The sequence below is a fragment of the Xiphophorus couchianus genome, chromosome 23, assembly GCF_001444195.1.
Source record: "Xiphophorus couchianus chromosome 23, X_couchianus-1.0, whole genome shotgun sequence".
NCBI lineage: Eukaryota > Metazoa > Chordata > Actinopteri > Cyprinodontiformes > Poeciliidae > Xiphophorus > Xiphophorus couchianus.
Genome location: NC_040250.1, coordinates 8272620 through 8291328, shown reverse-complemented (window position 1 = coordinate 8291328; position 18709 = coordinate 8272620). Strand labels below are relative to the sequence as shown.

The window sequence follows — 18709 nt, the reverse complement described above, 5'->3', positions numbered from 1 at the left end:
TTTTATGTTTTTTTAAAAATATGTCTAACTTTAATAATGTGAGAAAAACACAATTTTCTGGGGGTTTTTTTGTCAGTATTTAATACATCTGATACAAAATAATTTTCTAAAAAATGTAGCTATTTATGTTATAGAAAGACAGTTGGCATCTTGATAGAAAACTCAGGTTTCTAAGATGGCCGCTCCTTTAAAAAATAAGTGAAAAGAGAAGGAATTCAACTAAAAGATAAGCAGGAAAAAGTAAGATAATTAAAAGATGCTGCTTATCAAGTAATCATTAGTCAATTGATAAGATTAGTCAACTTTAAATGCATTAATCAATAACTTGCATCGCTATGTCCACCTGGTCATTTTCCCTCTTCTAATGCGTCATTTACTGGTAAACTAGATTTTTAACTGGGATTTAATAATTGAACATGACATTAAAGCAGAATAGGTTATTCTAGATTTCTTGCAATAAAATGTTTTTATTTCATTATAAATTAGAACAGAATTTGCGCCTGATGTAAAATAAAATAAATTCCTTCCTTTCCTGCCCCAGATGTTGGTTTTATATTGAACAAACAGTGCCAGCACTTCAGTCTTGTGTAATGACCCCATTTAAACATGAGGAGCTGCCCTCTGCTTCCCCCTGCCCCTCCTGGAACTGGTTTCTGGTTGGTTGTCCCTCTGCATCTCCTCTAATAAACATGATAGCGTTGCCACGACAGCCGGAGAGCCTCCATAAATTAGTCACAGAAGTCTCTGTGCAGCTCCAGCCTCTCGCGCTCCTCCTCCTGTAGCAGGAAATTGTCAATGTAGGAGAACAGCTCCTCTGACGACACCGGGACGATGAAGCGCTCCTGGTCGATGCCCAGCTTGTCCAGCAGCACCATGCTGAAGTAGAATCGGGAGATTCTGAATGCTTGCCTAGAGACGGAAACAATACAAGCAATTAACAACAGAAACAGAGTCCGGTTTCTTGATTTGCAAAAAGATTGATCTCTTCTACCTCGTCACTATGCTACTATTGTTTAAACGCACCGCTCCCGACCAAAAACAACCAATCAGACCCAGGAGGCGGATCTTAGTGCTGTCAATCAACTGGTGTATTCCCTGTTCAATGTGCTAATTGTGGAGAAACACAAAGCACTGCTTATCTGCCATCATGTGTGGCTATGCCAACTAGCCGAGCATTCATGGCAGGCTCTGCAGTAGCAGAGGGGGAGGTGTAAGACTGGATGAGCAGAGTGTGATTGACAGCGCTACAACCTTCCTCCTACCTCTAGTATTTTTTTTATAGAAGTTACAAACTGCAGCTTTAAAGGGGGCCAGTTATGCAAAACATATTGTGCACAGTTTTGTACTTTTTGGGTTTCTACTGCTTCCAAAAAAAAGACAAGCGCTTAAAAACACACCTGCCTGTTTTTTGGCAACAAATTAATGTTTTTTGGTGTCTGGAAAATGAGCCGTTTCAAAAACCTCCTGTTAAGTGACATTCAATGAGTGCTGCACCGTCACCTAGCAACCTAGTAAATGTTGAGTTAAGTGGGCGTGGCCAGCAGCAGCATATTTGGATTTAAAGTGACAAGATGTCCTAAAATAGGTCATTATGAACTGATCAGACTAAAATCTCTTTATCTCAGAATTATTTTGTATAGAAAATGTAATGAACATGTTTTGTACAGGCCATAGACCTATACTAACCCGTTCCAGGAAGCATAATATGTCACCTTTAACACATCTACATTTATTTTTTTGTTACTGCTGCAACTGCCACACATGTTGGACAAAGTTTGGCTCTTTTCTTTTATTCCCTACCCTGCAGCATCTTGCCTTTAACTACCACTCTCTGTGTTCAGTCCTGTGAAGCTGTGGATTCATGAGTCAGGGTAAAGACTGGATGTTTGGAGATTTTCCAGACTGGAAAGAATGAGAGGGGCTCCATTCTCGACTTACACAGTTATTGGAAATAAGTCTGAGCCTAGAGTTCTCCTAGGAGGAATTAGTGTGTTTCTGGTGCAAAGTTGAGACTTTTTTTAAAACTCAGTAGACCAAAGCTTGTTTTAATTATGTTTCTTTGAAGATGACTAACTATAAAATGGATAAGAGTAATAGACTCTCTTAAGTGAGTGTTTTCTTGACATTAAAGGAGAGTGTTGCGAGTTTTCCAGACTCAGTGCCATTTTATAGCATAATCAAGTAACTATGTTGCCTTCGTGCTGTATTTAACTAAACTAACTTGAAAAACAATGGATTATATAGAGCAGGAAAATATTTAGCTTCTGGTTGTTTTATTAAAAATGAATGTAGCTGTATGGATGAGTTACAGAAGACTGTAAATAGTAAGACTGCATAATAATAAATTAATTGTATAGATGTAATTTGGAAATAGTAGAAATTGTGACATGAGTAAAAATTTGAGACAATTAAAGTAGGTTTAACAAACTGTCTTCTTCCTACTCCTTTTTAATCTGGATATGGAAGTTTTTTATGTTTGATTATTGTTATACTTTATTTTAGTTGTTCTCTGACATTTTACTTGTTTGAAATTAGGGCTGAAACGATTCCTCAAATGATTGAGTACCTCGATTATTAAAATTCCTTGAGGAAGATTTATCTCCCTCGAAGCTTCGTTAATTTATATTAAAATGAAGTAGTAAAAAGAAATGTATCATAATTTTTATTATTATTGTCACAAAATATTGTGAAACACTTCCAGGAAATGACATTATTACATGATAAAAAAAAACAAAAATGTTGATTTTGCATAATATTTCCCCTTTAAAAGGTGAAGAGAAAATACTCCTTACTTGTAATGATATATATATTTTTGTTAATTAGTTTATTTTCTCTGAATGAACCATAAATAGGTCTCACCTCAAACCCTCGATGACGTCCGACTGCAGCAGATTTTCTTTGATGCGTCCTGTCTCACGCGGCGGAGAGCCCAGCAGCTCAACCACTGTGACGTGTCGAAGGTCCAACCCACAGTCAGATTTCTGGGGAAAAGAAGAACCTGTTTGTTAAAGCACTGTTAAAAAAACAACCCTGTAAACACTGTAGAAATCAGAGCGACGATTCCTCACCTGGATCATGATGTTCTGCAGCTGGTAGTCCGGGTCGGATATGTTGGGCGCCGACATGATCAGTAGCCTCCTCTTTTCATAGAACTGGTCCAGGAGAGCGCCGACTGTCTGTACGCTGAACTTAAACTCCATCGCTGCAAAATAAACAATAATTTACCAACTGCAGCACATAAATACTACAATGTTTGCACAAATTTACCAAGGCTTTTAAAATTATTCATGATCTTTGAGCTTTTCCAAGGCAATGGGAGTAAAGAGGCTGTTTAGGACCTCCACACCACCAGGGGTTCCCCAAGAGCAAAAAGCTAGTATATAAATACAGCTCTTGAAAAAATTGAGACCACATAAAAGTCAGTTTCTCTGATTTTACTTTTTATAGATATATGTTTGAGTAAAATGAAATTCCAAGCAAAAATTTAGTATTTATTTATAGAAAATGAGAAAGGGTCAAAATAATGAAAAGGTTGCAGCGCTTTCAGACCTCAAATAATGCAAAGAAAACAAGTTCATATTCATTTAGAAACAACAATACTAATGTTTTAACGGGAGAAATAGCTCATGTTCTTTTACCAAGAACCTTCTACAACCACTAACATCTGATGCAACTCGACTTTTGTTTATATGTTGTGAAGAAAGAAGTCACGCTCAATATCTTCTTCTGTGGTTTTTATGTTGTTTCCTTCAGTAGTTTTTGATGCAGCGCAGGCGAGGATGGGATCTGGTTTTTTGGAGGGTTTGGATCATTTGATGCAGTGCAGTGTGAAGGCGAACTGCAGCAGCTGAAAATGTAACAAATGTTGGTCCCCAGTCCAACCATGACCACCGGACTATCAGCTATGAAAACATCCTAAGTGTACAAGACTCAAAACATATCTTAAAACATGTATGAGCTAATCCCAAATCAAACTTCTAAGGTCTCTGGTATTAATTGAAAAAATTTAAAACTTGCCAGATAACCCTGTATTCAAAAAGTTACACATTATCCAGATTTTAAACAAAAATAGTCACATCTCCCAAAGATTCGTGCTATAAAACACTAATCTAAATGAATTTATCGATACACCTTTTAAACTGTTGCTGTGTGTTTTGTGTGTTTCTACTCACAGACACACTCAGTCGGTCCTCCGCTCCAGCTGCGGTTGAACTGGCAGACTCGGCTAGACGCTCCCTTGCGCTCATATCCGCCGTCGCAGAGGTATTCACACTCTGCGCCGTAGTTATTCCCATCAGAGGAGCAGATGAGGTAACCGTGCAGCGGCGGCGGCAGCGCTGGACACCTTCTCACTGAGACAGAGTGGAAAAACGCCTGTGTCAGCTCCATGTGTAGCAGCTGGAATCACTTCATGAGAGGAAAAAAACCCTTGGCCGCTTACCCTCAACACGTACAATAAACTTGCAGGCAGCTCTGTTCCTGGCCTGATCGTACACCTTGTATCTAATGACATGCAGTCCCTCTTTAAACTCAGAGCCGGGCTGCTGGTCCACTAGCACCACACTGCACAGCAGAGAGACAGGAGACGGTCGAGTGTTTATTTAAAAGTGAAGAAGAAGAAGCAGGAAGGAGAAAATCAACTTACTTAAGGTGTTTGTCTGCAGTATCAGTGGCAGCTGGGGAGTCCCAGCTCACTCTGGCGGTGAGCTTCCCAGGTTCAGCCACTTTCAGCCTGGATGGTGGACACCTGATCTTCGGAGGGTCGGTATCTGAAGTAAAATATTGATCACCACAAAACGCAGATACAAGATATGCCTTTTATTATTGCAAGATCTGCAGCTATGCATTTCTATTCATCTGGCATAGTTCTTCCTGTTTGTCTCTCATCATGTTACCATAGGTGACCTATTATGCTTCCTTGAACAGGTTAGTATTGCTCTATAGCTAAACAAAACATGTTCATTTCATTTTTTCCACAAAATCATTCTTAGATAATGAGATTTTAATCTGGTCAGTTCTGCCTATTTCAGATTGAGCTGTTTTAGGGCCTCTTGTCACTTTAAATCCAAACAATCTGCTACTGGCAACAACCTCCAATCCAATGTATACAATTGCATGTGAAAATGGCTGCAAATAGATGCACAATTATACTACCGTACATCTCTGAAAAGCAAAAGTGGAGCCTACTGCACAACCAACAAGAACGCAGCAAGTGGTTTCTGAATGATAACTCAACAACAACGCACTTGTCTTTTCCAGCAGTCATTGTACAGGACACAGAGCGGTAAAACCTGCCGACCAAAAGTGTTGGAGCTCCTCTTGGGTTGCTAGGTAACAGAGTGGGTTGGCTGGGGTTCGCTAGCTAACGGCGCAGTGCGCGTCGAGTGTAACTCAACAATCAGGTTTTTGAAACGGGTCAATTTCCAGACATTAAAAAACCTTCACTTTTTGCCAAAAAAATGTCTGGGTGTTTGTTTTTTAACTCGAATGTAAGTACAAACGTCACATACAAAATGTGACGTTTGTGTAATAGATCTCCTTTAAGATGTTAAAAACTGGCAAATATAATTTTAACAGCTATTCAGTAGTGGTCAGGCTTATAGCTAGGGCAGTAAATTCATCTCTAAGTCCAAGAAATTTGCCATAAAGTCAGTAGAATACAGCCAAAATGGGCCATAAAACAAATAATTTTTAATTTGGAATACTAAATTCGGTCATTACACAATGTCCACCAAAGACAAAAAAGTAGCAATGGTAAAGTGTGTGAATTAATAAAATTTGTCTTTATGGTGATTTATCATGTGAGACCTAGTAGACCAGAACCCAAAGGACAGATTTAAGCTATAAAACCTCTTTGTGTCAAACTCACAGAGAAAAACAACAATATTTCTGGCAACATTGAGAGAGAAAAAGTCATTTCTCCTGCGGTTCTGCCAGCATTATTCCTCCTAAAAGTGTCATCAGAAAAGCCTTCTTTAGATTAAAAAGCAGTGATTGTGTAAGTCTCTTTTTTATCCACACAACCATTCTATGTTTTACTAATGTTTCTGTCAAAACAATAGTCCAGAAACAAGTTTGTCAAGTTGCTTAAACTCTGATATTTGCAGTTAGTTTCCCCATGAAAATGGTATTTTGTCCTAAAAAACCGTTTCATGCTAACACTACACATGATGGGTGGTACAGCAGTTAAAGCAATCAGTTAAAGACTTTGTCCGTCATTTAGCTCAGACACAGAGAAAATAAATGATAAAATCTGAAGTTAAATAATTATCTCATAGGCTCTCCTCTTTACCGCCTGATTATATTATCTTTGTATCAAAAGCTCTTGCTACAATTATTGAGCATATTCTCATTAAATTATCCTTTTAATTTATATAAAACATGAATCCATCTGACACTGTAGATCCAGATTATGTGTTGTCATCCAAATATGGTGCTCACTTCCTGTTTTTTACTGCTAATATGTGTTTTAGAATTATTTATTTGCCTTTAAAAACAACGACAAGGCCTAAGTATGCTTTATTTATATTTTATGATTTCAATAAGTAAAGATTTATGGGTCTAAAATTTCATATTTACCCATTTAGAGAACAAAGTGATGTAAGATAAACACAGACAATACGGTTAAGTGACGCTAATGCTAATTCAGAAAACTTAATGAAGTTTTACGAAGTGTTTTGTGGAAAAGGCAACAGCTTTTATTTCAGGAGTTGAACATGAAAAGTAACTGTGGGCTGTGGTTTGGATCCACTCAGGAAATTAGTCAGTTCCTGTGAAGCCGTTGGAGCAAACACATATGGAGCTTGTTTTGAGAACGGAATCTCAGGAAGTTAAACAATAGCACAAATGGATCCGAGTTAAAGCTGCACTTCACAGAATTTCCTATAAGACTTTTTAAAAATTTGAACATCTTAAAGAAACCCAACCTGAACACTCCGGCTGCACTCCGCTCCACGAACCCCGGTGCAGGCAGGTGCGTGAGTGTTCCCCCTCGATGCGATAGCCGGGTCGACAGGTAAACTCACACCTGGAGTCCACGAAGAAGCCCTGAGTGCAGGAGTATCTGCCCTGTGGGATGAGGGGCAGGACATGGCAACGAATCCCTGCAGAAACATCAACACACATTCACTGCAGTCATATTTAGGCCCTTTTTTACACTGCAAAAACACAAAATCTTACCAAGTATTTCTGGTTTATGTTCTAGTGCAAATATCTTGTACACTTGAAATAAAATACAACTTACTTACAAGTGACTTTTCAGCAAGATAAAATAACTTGTTTTGAGTCAAAAATCCTTAATATTGATTTAAAAGTCCTAGTTCCACTGGCAGATTATTTTACTTATAACGAGATTTTTCTCAGATTTTAGTGAAATAATCTGTCAATATAAGAGCAAATTTTCATCAATATTAAGATATAATTGACTCAAAACAAGCTCTTATGTCTTTCTGGATAGTTCCTTTTAAGTTATTTTTGTTTTATTTAAAGTATACTAAGATATTTGGACAAGAACCTAAACCAGGAATACTTGATAAGATTTTGTGTTTTTGAAGTGTATGATTTACAGATCAAATTTCAATCAAAAAATATTATTTGTGGCCTATTTCGTCCTGCAGGACCTTTCATCGGCTCTGAAATTATATTTTTGTCTTGTTTATTTATTCTAATTTAAGGCTGCAACAAACAATTATTTTAGTAATCAAATATTCTATCAATTATTCTGACGATTAATCAATTAATCGATTAATCAGATACAAAATTGTCACATTATACAGATTTACATTTAACCTCCATCCATCCATCCATCCATTTTCTTGGTTGTGAAGGCTACTGGTGCCCATCTCCAGCAAACGTTTTGGCCGAGAGGCGGGGTTCACCCTGGACAGGTCGCCAGTCTGTCGCAGTTAATTTTAACCTCATAAGCTTTTTTCAACAATATTTGAAATACATTAAAAGATGCTGCGACAGACTGGCGTCCTGTCCAAGGTGAACCCCGCCTCTCACCCGAAACGTTCACTGGAGAGAGGCACCAGTTGTCGTGTTCCGTGTTTTTCTGTGTGTTTATTTTGAGTTTCCTGTGTCTCCGTGTTGTCCCGTCTTCCCCTTGATTACTCCCAGGTGTTTCTCGTTCCCTAATTACCTCCTGTGTATTTAGTCTCACCTGTGTCTCTGTGTTTTGTCGGGTCCTCGTCGCGTCATTTCTGTCTACCTGTTCGTTTGCCACGGATAATTGCTGTTGCTACCGGTGTGAGCCCTGGCTTCTGCTCAGCCGTGCCGCCAGAACTTTGTGGACTGTTTTGAACCTGATTTATTATTAAAATTACCATCTTTACTTCAACCTGGGTCTACAGCGTCTGCCTCACCACCTTCACCACCGCACCTCATGACACCAGTAGCCCTCGCGACCCCTCTAAGGACAAGGGTGTAAGATAATGGATGGACATTAAAAGATGCAAATAAATAATTCAATTCCTTTTTTAAATGAGAAAAGAATCGTTTTATTGCCTAGAATGTGATACCATTCCTTTAGTGAATTTGAACTGGGTGAAGCTAAAACTATGTTTTGGATTAAACAGAATTATAAATAAAGGGTGTTTTTTTTTTTATCCTAAATGCAAATTGTTTACATATTTTTGTACAGTTTTGATTTAATTACTGATCTAAACATGTAGTTTCCTAATCAAATGGCCTTCGTAGAGTCTGAGTTCTCCAGTTAATGATTAATCGATTACTTACTTAGTTAACAATATTTCAGTAATAGATTAATCACGATTAATCTGATTAATCGTTTCAGCCTTATTCTAATTTCATGATCATTTCAAGCGGTACATTGAGAAAACTTTCTGTTATTACATTTTGCTAGCTTTCAAATTCATGTAACAATGTAAGGAAAAGCATAAAGTGGAATTAGACACTGGTTTCTGCTGTAATCATGTTTTTGGTTGGTCTTCAATTTCCTGAGGGAGTCTTCCCAAGGGATCAATAAAGTACAAGTCTAAGTCTAAATCTCAGTTTGGCAGTTTGATAAGTTTCATTCTGTTACAATCTGAAGTGTAAATTCTTATTCATGCTCTTCTTATTTCTTCACATCTGGATGACTAAAATTCATCCTTCACGTGTCTAAACAAAGCCTCTTTGAAACGCCTGCAGGTTGTTCTATCAGACTCATGACTAACTATTCGTAAGTCTGTTTCCCAGCTCTGGTTTCTCATTAACATCAGCATCCATTTTAGGATCCAGAGTTAGATCCTCGTCTATCTAGTTGCTCGTCTATTTAAAGCATTCAATAGACGAGCTCTAGCATGCAGAGCATTTCCAATGGAGGACTCTGAATTAAGTTCTTTAAGTTCAAATAAAATGTTACTCCTTTACTTTTTGCTTTATTGTTTTAAAATAGGGCTGAAACGATTAATCGTGATGAATTATTGAAATAATCGTAAACGTATTTAGCAATCGATTAATCGTTAACCCTAACCCCTAAACAGACTCTAAAAAGGCCTCTTGTTGAAAGAGCATATTCAGAGCAGTAATTAACAAGGCCTCAGATTCATATTGTTGGTAATAAAGAATAAAAGTTTCCACATACTGCGGCAGTAAGCCGACCCGGACCAGAGGCGGTTGGCGAGGCACTGAATCGACCTTCTGCCCAGCAGTCGGTAGCCTCGGTCGCAGGTCATCTCACACCGGGTGCCCAGCAAACCCCTGTGGGCCACGCCGCGAGCGGACCGGCACGACACCTCACCATTAGGCAGATGTGGAGAGCGACACCAGTTTGGGTCTGTTTTCAAAGAAGAAGAAAAAACATACAAAGTAAAGCAGAAAAATGATTTATTGCTGTTATTATTTAGTATTCTGTTTTCATTTCTGTCACCAATGAAGATTATTTTATGTCATCTTATCAATTCTTAGGAAAATTCCTCCAAAATCCAAGGAAAGAACTGAAAAAGCAGCCAGTCTAAAAAAGGTTAGAAAATCTGCAAAATGGAGCAACTGTTAAATGTACAAAATTATTCCTGTGCAACAAAACAGCATAAAACAATAACATTATTAGACAAATTTTATGCCAATTTGTCTAATAAGTTAAACTCAATTTCTATATTTAACAAAAGATTAAAATTGTAAAAAAATAAAACATTAATGTCACATGTTCTAGATGTAATGGAAAGAAAAATAACTTAAATATTGGTATTAAATATTAAATACTGGGCTTAGCTGGGGTTGCTAGGTAACGGGGCTGGGCTTAGCTGGGGTTGCTAGGTAACGGCACAGTTCCTTTTGGTTATGACTCAACAATTGGGAGGTTTTGAATCAGCTTGTTTTCCAGACACCAAAAAACATTAAATTACTGACGACAAAATAACAGCTGGAAGTTTGTTCTAAGTGCTTGGATTGTTTTCAGAAGGAACAAAAACATCCAAAATGTTAATTTTGTATTGTGAATTTTGCAATTTTGAACAGCAAATGTAACAACCATTATAAGCATCAAATTTTAATCATAATCAATATGTATATATAAAGTATAGAGAGGTGTATTTGCCTCAAATAATGCTGCCTTAAATATTATTATTAGTCTCTAGAGCTGTGCGTTTTAAATTTTTAATTATATATTTAATGTACTGAGCAATATGTGTGTCCATAGGACTATCATTATATGCTCATTGTTGTTTATTATTGTTGTTATTGTGTGCAATGCTGGGACAAACTAAATTTCCCCCTCTTTAGGGGATCAATAAAGTATTATTACTATAATTATTATTATTAATATTATACACGTGTTTCACATTTGCACCTTTGTAGTCCAGCTGAGGAGTGAAGTCTTCCTCTACGAAGTCACTGTAGCTGTCGTAGTCTGTTGTGGCTCCCGCTGAAATGTGGAGACATAAAACACATTTTCAAACATGGCTGAAATGTTTCCAGTGAATGTAGGTGAAACAGATGAATATTACATGAAGAGGACAGAAAATGAGGGTAACAGAGACAGGCGGCCATGTAAGCGCTTCCCCTCACATTGGCTCATTTCCTCCACTTTAATGGAGGAAATGTCTGTTTTTTAAATCAGGGAGGATGATGGAAACTCATGAAAGTTTTAAAACTGTGTGAAAAGCTCCAACATCATTCTCACAGATGCAAACGTAAATACTAAACAGAAATACTTGATTTAATGTGTAAAAATTTGATTATGTTTTGTTTTTGTTGCAGTGTGATTCTAATAACCTTATTTAAAAGTTTCAATTTCACTACATTTTTGTAGTGCATCAGTTATTTTAAATTATTTAACCTATCTAACTTGATGTAAAGCTATAATTATCTCCTTGTCATCATTAATTTGTTTATAGAATTGATTAACTTTAGATCTGGAAGCTGTTTCACTAAAATCTTCATATTTACTTATTTCTTGACAACTTTTTTTATGATAAAAAATCTTCATAAAATACAACCATAAATCAGAAGAGGCTCATTTACAGATTAATATGAAACTTATCAAGAAATAACCTCTAAGCCTGCATTAAATATACTTGGAAGGTTCTACACAGAGACCAACAGGGTGGATAAAAAACTAAATCAGTTTCTTATGATATGCACTGGCACAGAAACTGTAGCTAATTAGTTCCTTGGACCAATTTCATATTTTACCTTCACAGTTTTACTTTAATAATGAATTATAAATTAAGGTGTTACTCTTTTAGCTTGAGCCATATTGAGGCAGGATCGCAGTTTTCATCCACTAGTTCAGGGTTCTGCAACCTTCTATGTGTTTTTTTTTATTTATTTCTTCTTAGTTTCAATAAAATATTGTCCTGTTTTGTATTTTTTTTGTTTCATTCTTATTTTTAGTTTTGATAGTTTTGTGTATTTATTTATTTAATGTTTTGTTCTTTTTTATATTCAATTAGATATTGTAGTTTTGTATTTTTTATTTATTTATTTTTAAGTTTCATTCTTAGTTTTAGTTTTAATAAAATATTGCCATGTTTAGTGTTTTTAGTTTAATTTTTTTTGTTGTGCCTCCATGAAAAATCTCTGATTCCCTCACTGATTCAAATTTATGTGTTAAAAATGTCATTCATTTATATTTCCTTTACTTCTAGACCAAAAGTTATTCCACATCATTTTAAAAATAATAAATAAATGAATCACAAACCAAACATTCTGAATCCAATATTTAAAAAAGCTGGAGGTGTGTTATGTCTCTATATGTTAAAGCTGACACATTCAAACACCACATAAGATTTTAACTCATAACATTTGACTTATCTTGTAGTCTGAGGCATGTACTCTGTTCTTGTGTCTTTTTTATTTTTATATGTCAGGTTTTATTCACTGTAGGCAGAAAATAATCAAATAAAGGCTTGAAAACATCAGCCTGAGTCTAATTAATCCATGTAATGGGTTTCATTTAGTGAATTAAGCTGCTGAAATGAATGGACTTTTTAACAAAGTGACTTGTATGAATGAATAAAGGGAAGCATATGGGATGTCTTCAGCCTCACGTTATAAAATACTTCATCTGATGACAAATGTGGAAACCCAGCACAGTTTCATTATTCTATTAAAGACTCATTGTGTATCTTATTGCACAACACCACATGTAGTTCCCTCTGCAGCCACCCGAACTTCTCTGCAGCTGTTTCACGCTCATTATGCCCTTTGAAAGTCTGACTCCATGTTTGGAGCTGGATGCCAGAGTTTCCTCCCCCCCGTCTCAGGCCTCATTCCTGCTCCACTTTCTTTCTCCAACTGAAAGGTCGCTTCAACAACATGTTCTCTTAATAAGGATGCCTCACATCCAGCTGGCACATTGTTTCTAAAAGCAGAAGACTTTTAGATTAAAGCTGTCATCAGCATTTTTCCTCATAATGAGCTCTCTTCCCCCCAGGCTAATGTAGCCCCCTCTTCCTCTCAGAGCATTAGTCACACAGGAAATAAACACTCAGCTCATCTGATATTGTGCAAGATTCAAGAAGCAGCAGACTTAAAGCGGCATGCACCATGAGGGCATTCAAACGGCACGTCCTTTAATTCACATTTCGTACTTCCTTTGGGTCTCAACTACTTCTAAAAAGCGTTTAAAATACACCCCGCCGTTTTTAGCAATATATATAAGTTAATTGTTTTAAGAATCTGGAAAACAACCCGTTTCAAAAACCTCAGGAATGTAATGTCACATTCAAGACGGCACTGCGCCGTTACCTAGCAACCTCAGCCAAGGTTGAGGTTGCTAAAAGCTGTCACATATTTTTTTTAAATAGCTAAAAAGCCTTATTTTATCTTATTTTTTTACTTTTTTTGAGTGTTCTGAGCTTGATTCATATTGAACATAAAGGGTGTTAAAATAAATAATATCTGAAACTGGACCTGTTGGCCTCATTTGTTACACCTTCCTATAATTTCTGCAGAGACAAAAAATACCCAGGCGGAGCACGTTTGGTCAGCTAGTTTATGTGAAATCCACTTTTGTTTTTGTTTCCATATATACGCAACTTTTATGTGATCTCCTAATGTGAACCCCAAATAACCTAAAAATACGCACTAACGTCACATGTAGCGAGCATGCTCCTTGTTTCTTGTGTTTAATGTGGACAATTTACCAAAATAAAGTGATTGATTGATTGATTGATTGATTGATTGATTGATTGATTGATTGATTGATTGATTGATCGATCGATCGATCGATCGATCAGTATTTTTGGGAGTAAACGCTAACTGCTAACGGCGGATGCTAACGGTGGAGCATACCTTGTGATTTAAACATTTTTATCCAACCGCAGCTAGCACATGACTTAATCCTCATTACCGTGCGCCATGGCTGTTGTTTTTCTTCCTGACTGCGCGTACCAGAACGTAGAATAGTGACGTTCAGGTCGTGTATCAATAACGTTCAGGTTGTGTATCAGTGATGTTCAGGTCGTGTATCAATAACGTTCAGGTCGTGTATCAGTGACGTTCAGGTCGGTTGAACCGAGCATTAGAGACAGGTCACATTTTTAAAAATCAGATGCGTATTGGATTAGGAACACATATCCAAGTGGCCTGGGTCGCATTTGTAAAAATGCAATCTGTGTTATTCAGTCTGTCATAATAATCTCAGATACAGGTTGCATTAAAGCAAAAATAATTCAAAATCAGATTTGGGTTACTTCAGGCTGAATGTAGACTTTGTTAGTCTAAAGGCCTGTTAAGCTCTTCTCTCTGTCTAATGTTTGGTTTTTGACTCCTTTACCTTTTAATGACTTTTAGTGTTTTGTTTTTTCCTTGTACAGTAGTGTGCTGTTGGAAACATGCTAAATATCTAAATCTAATGATTTTGATCTTACCATTCAGAAACCACTTGCTGTGTTCTTGTGGTTGTGCAGGAGGCACTACTAATGCTTTTCACAGATGTATGATAGTATAATTGTTCATCTGTTTGCAACCAAATTCACATGAGAGAGTAAAAGTTGAGTTTGGGAGTGTGGCCAGCAACAGCTTAATTGGATTTAAAGTGACAGAGGCCCTAAGACAACTCATTCTGAAAGGAGCTCTAAATAAACAGAACTAAAGTCTCTTAATCTAATAATTTTGTGCATAAAATGCCATGAAAATGTTCAGTATCACTCATAAACCTGTCCTAACCTGTTCAAGGAAGCTTTACCTTTATAACTGCCCTGAGTCTGGCTCTGGGGCCTCATGGATCAAATGGTGCAGAATACCCAAACAATGGCACTGTGTGTCCACTTCCTCTCTAATGACAAAGAGAAACGACCAGCGTCCTTTCAATCGTCTGAGTCCCTGTGTGCTCCTGGGCAGTTTTTAGGTGTGGCTGTTATCTTGCAGGATTAAATGAAGCCCCACTGAGGGAGAGGGTAGGGAGAGCTCCTCGGTATTTAACTGGTAGTGATTGGAGCAGAGCTGTAATTAAACCACCTGTCCAGTAAGCACAGAGAAGCACCTGAGGATGAGAGAGGGAAGTTAAACTACAGCTTAACCCGATAAAACAAGAGACAATTGGCAGGAAAATTCAGATTTTTAAAAGTGACCTATTATGCTTCTTTGAACATGTTAGGGTAGATCTACAAAACATGTTCATTACATTTTTATCCCCAGGAAATCCTTTTTAGTTAAAAGATTTTATTGTGGTCAGTTGTATTTATTTTGATCTACTCTCATAAGGAGCTGATTTAGGACATCTTGCTGGCCACGACTCCCAACTCAACGTTTACACTCACATGAAAATGGCTGCAAACAGATGTACAATTATACAACCATACATCTTTGAAAAGCAGAAGTAGAGCTCCATGCACAACACCAAATTTCAAGACGTTCTCCTGGTAAAGTTATGTCTTTATTCTGCTAATATAATCTCATAACCTAATACATACATGGATTCAACTCTCAGAAGAGATGACAGAAATAAAACCAACTTTCTGAAAATATACTCAATTTTTATTTATTTATTTTTTAACGAAAGCAAAAAAAATAATAATGAAATCCAATCCGGTATGAAAGAAATTTAAGATTTTATTTTGAATCCCTAAAAGTATCCCTCGTTGAATCTAGTAAACAATCTGTTGATTAGGGTGATGGTAAGGAGGCCTTCCAACCTCAAAGACAAATCTACATACCAATGGAAACAAAAACATATGCTGCAAAGCCAGTAAGGATTTTGTCTATGGAGCATTAAGAAGCTTGAATCTACAAGTGTGTTTGATGGGTTAATGTTTAATTCATCCTGACTGGAGCCTGGCCAGTTGCATGCTGGGGGACGCTGAGGAGCAGCTCCTCATTCCTGCGAGGAAGATGGGCTCACTGTGCAGTCAGCACATCTGTGTCTAATACAAATGTTGTTTCTGCTGAGATGAAGGCGTTTTCCTGCTGCAGTAGCAAGAGGCGAAAGATGAGCTGCTGTAATTACCTCCAGAAATCCTACATACAGCATTAAACCGTATATTTAAACACACTGAAAGACATGTAAAGACATTTTAAAGACTCTTACAAACTAAATGTTAATGCACCTAATTTTATTACAAGGTAAATGACTTGTCATGCATTACTGTTAGTTTAATTACTTTAAATTACTTGCAAGTAATTGATTACTAACTGTTACTGATATTTCTTTTGTTTCCTTCTGGTTTTGTCTTGTTTTATGTCCTTTTTTTTTTTTACTATGTTCTCTGTAATCTCATGCAACATGCAATTAAATACACATATATATATTTTTCTAAAAGGGTTTCTGATTTCTTTTTCTTCAAAGGGAAAGTTACACATTCTTGTTGTAGTAAAATCGGGCAGTAGGGTAGTAATTTGAGGTTCAACACTCTAATCTTTAGCCTAAAGCAGCATTTGTGTAATTTAAAAATCACTTCAGCAATAAGCTAGATTTTTAAACAATTAAAGCAACGGATTTTTTTTGTCATTAAGTGTCCTGAAAATGTTCTTGCATTAATTTTACAATAATATAAAAGTTATAGATCTGCTATGAGATGTTTTGTAGCTTCTGAACTCACCTGAGAAGAAGAATAAAATGAACGCAGCAGCAGCAGCAGCAACACATCGGTTGGTTGGCATGGCAGTAACCACGATTCCTCTGCAGGCGGAGAATAAAAGCGATTGTTTTGTTTTGTGCAGGGAGATTCTAGAAGAAATGATTACAGAAAAATCTGGAAAAGTTTCCAAAGTTGTTTGGTAAAGATCCTTTAAAAATCTTGAGTTCGCCTGAACCCCGATGAGGACAAAAAAGAGGCTCCTGAAGAGGAAAAGTTTTTCAGTAAAGTGAGAAGGTAAAACCAGTAGGTGGCGCCCTCGGGCTTCAATGCATGCACGTTTCCTCCCCTCTGCTGTATTAAACATGATGAATCGAGCAATTAACCCCACAAACGGCATAGAGAGGATTAAAATACCCCAACACATTAACCCAGTGGTTCCCAAAGTGTGGGGCGCGCCCCCTAGGGGGGGGCGCAGTGCCATTGCAGGGGGTTGGGGGGAAGCGGTGTGGATGGATGGAGAAAAAAAACACAGTTACACAGAAGTGTTTCACTGTAAAGATGGTTTGTAGTTTATTTTGTTGCAACCTGAAGTGTGAAATAAACTTCAGTGGAGTTTGAAAACAAAATATGTGTACAGGTTTATGTCTGGTTGAACGATGTGTGTGGCCAGTTGATTTTTATTTTTTTTTTTCTTTTTGGGGGGGGGGATTTTATTGTAGTCCATAGGGGGCCCAGAAAATCTTTGGGAACCGCTGCATTAACCCGCGAGCTCCAATAGTGATTTTTTTCCTTTAACATTTACATTAATATGACTTGTACACTTTGCTGGAGTTAAATTTTTAACAACCAGGTAGTTGTTTTTTTTTTAATTAGGTAACAACTTCTTTAAGCATTAAATCTGAAAATTGTAGACACTAATTAAATCAAATAGTAATCAGCTACTCCTGAAACATATTGTTGTAATTTTAGATAATATTTAATTTGTAAACATCCTATTAGATAATACTGTAGCTTAATTTAGCCGCTATGAAACTGATCTAAATAAAAATGTGTAGAAAGTAAAACCGCTAATTTTAAAGGCCGTGTTTCACTGAGTGCCACGTTGTAATAATTTTATTTACTTGGGTCACTTCACCGCAGCTGAGACGTCAAGGCGAACTTCGTCATACTGGTAATGGTCCCGCTACTGTCAGAATAAAAGCACACGGCTATAAAGAAGTAACAAAAAATATGCAGATTTGTAGTTCATGAAAGTATTTTTGATTTGGAAGCATATAGGTAATCGTAAAATTCTGAAAATAAATAGTATCTTCATATTTTACATATAGCTCAATTAGGGCCCTGGAGTTTGTTCAAAAGAAAAAGAAATTGAAACTGAAAAAAATGTTTACAACTATTTTTTTAGTTAAATTTTTTTCAGTTTAATTTGTTTTTGCTTCATATAAACTTTAGCTCCATAATTTTATACATCTTTGACAAAATGAAAACTGCAAAAAATATCATTTGACCCCACAAAGCATTGACAACATATAGGAGAAAAATGGAAACGTTTACTAAAAATCAATGTCTTGGACAGCTGAGGTTAAATATTTAATCCTTTTAAAATAATTTTATTGATCTATTGTTATTTCTCTGGAGACAATTGGATGATTCTGATGATGGGAATTGCCTTAAAATCCTTTAAAGGCTACTGCTTTTGCTTTTGTACAAATTTTCTATCACACTTTTTCCATCCACTAAACTTTGAAATAATATGCTTGGATACAGATGTCTACACACAGTCAGCTTCTTCAGCTTTCCGGCAAACATATTCTGTAACATTTCTAGTCCTTCTTAATAATAAATAAACACAACATAATGCTTGAAATTTAGAATAAAAGAATGGAATAGAAACATTTTTGAAACATTGTTGTTATTGTCGCAACAAGGAAATTCTGGTGTAATAGCAGTACTAGATATTTTTTTAAAAGTTCTGAAACGGTTAAAAAATATATAATAAACAAGATTAACATTAACAACAAACATAGTAATTATAATAATAATCTGTACAAGAGTAAAAGTTAGGAAATACTGTGCAGTTATTTGAAATAATCAAACAATTAAAAATGTCAAACTAACAATCCAAGGAATGTGCAAGAAATAATGTGCGTAATAAACATTTTTATTTAAAACTTTAAAAATCCGAATGATGCTCTAATTTTTTATAACGATCAATAAGATTTTCACTAACAAGCTTTCCTTAAAAT

General features: G+C 36.4%; 1 protein-coding gene across 1 annotated transcript; it reads right to left on the bottom strand.

Moving 5' to 3' along the window:
• Positions 1-422: 422 nt before the first annotated feature.
• srpx2 (sushi-repeat containing protein X-linked 2) lies at positions 423-16779 on the bottom strand. Its single transcript, XM_028009302.1, has 10 exons — positions 16485-16779; positions 10790-10864; positions 9587-9778; positions 6927-7103; positions 4646-4769; positions 4442-4563; positions 4173-4352; positions 3069-3202; positions 2860-2981; positions 423-909 (listed from the first exon to the last, which is right to left on the bottom strand). Exons 1-10 carry the CDS (start codon positions 16543-16545, stop codon positions 729-731), a joined length of 1368 nt encoding a protein of 455 aa, XP_027865103.1. The 5' UTR covers positions 16546-16779; the 3' UTR covers positions 423-728.
• Between the last annotated feature and the right edge of the window lie 1930 nt (positions 16780-18709).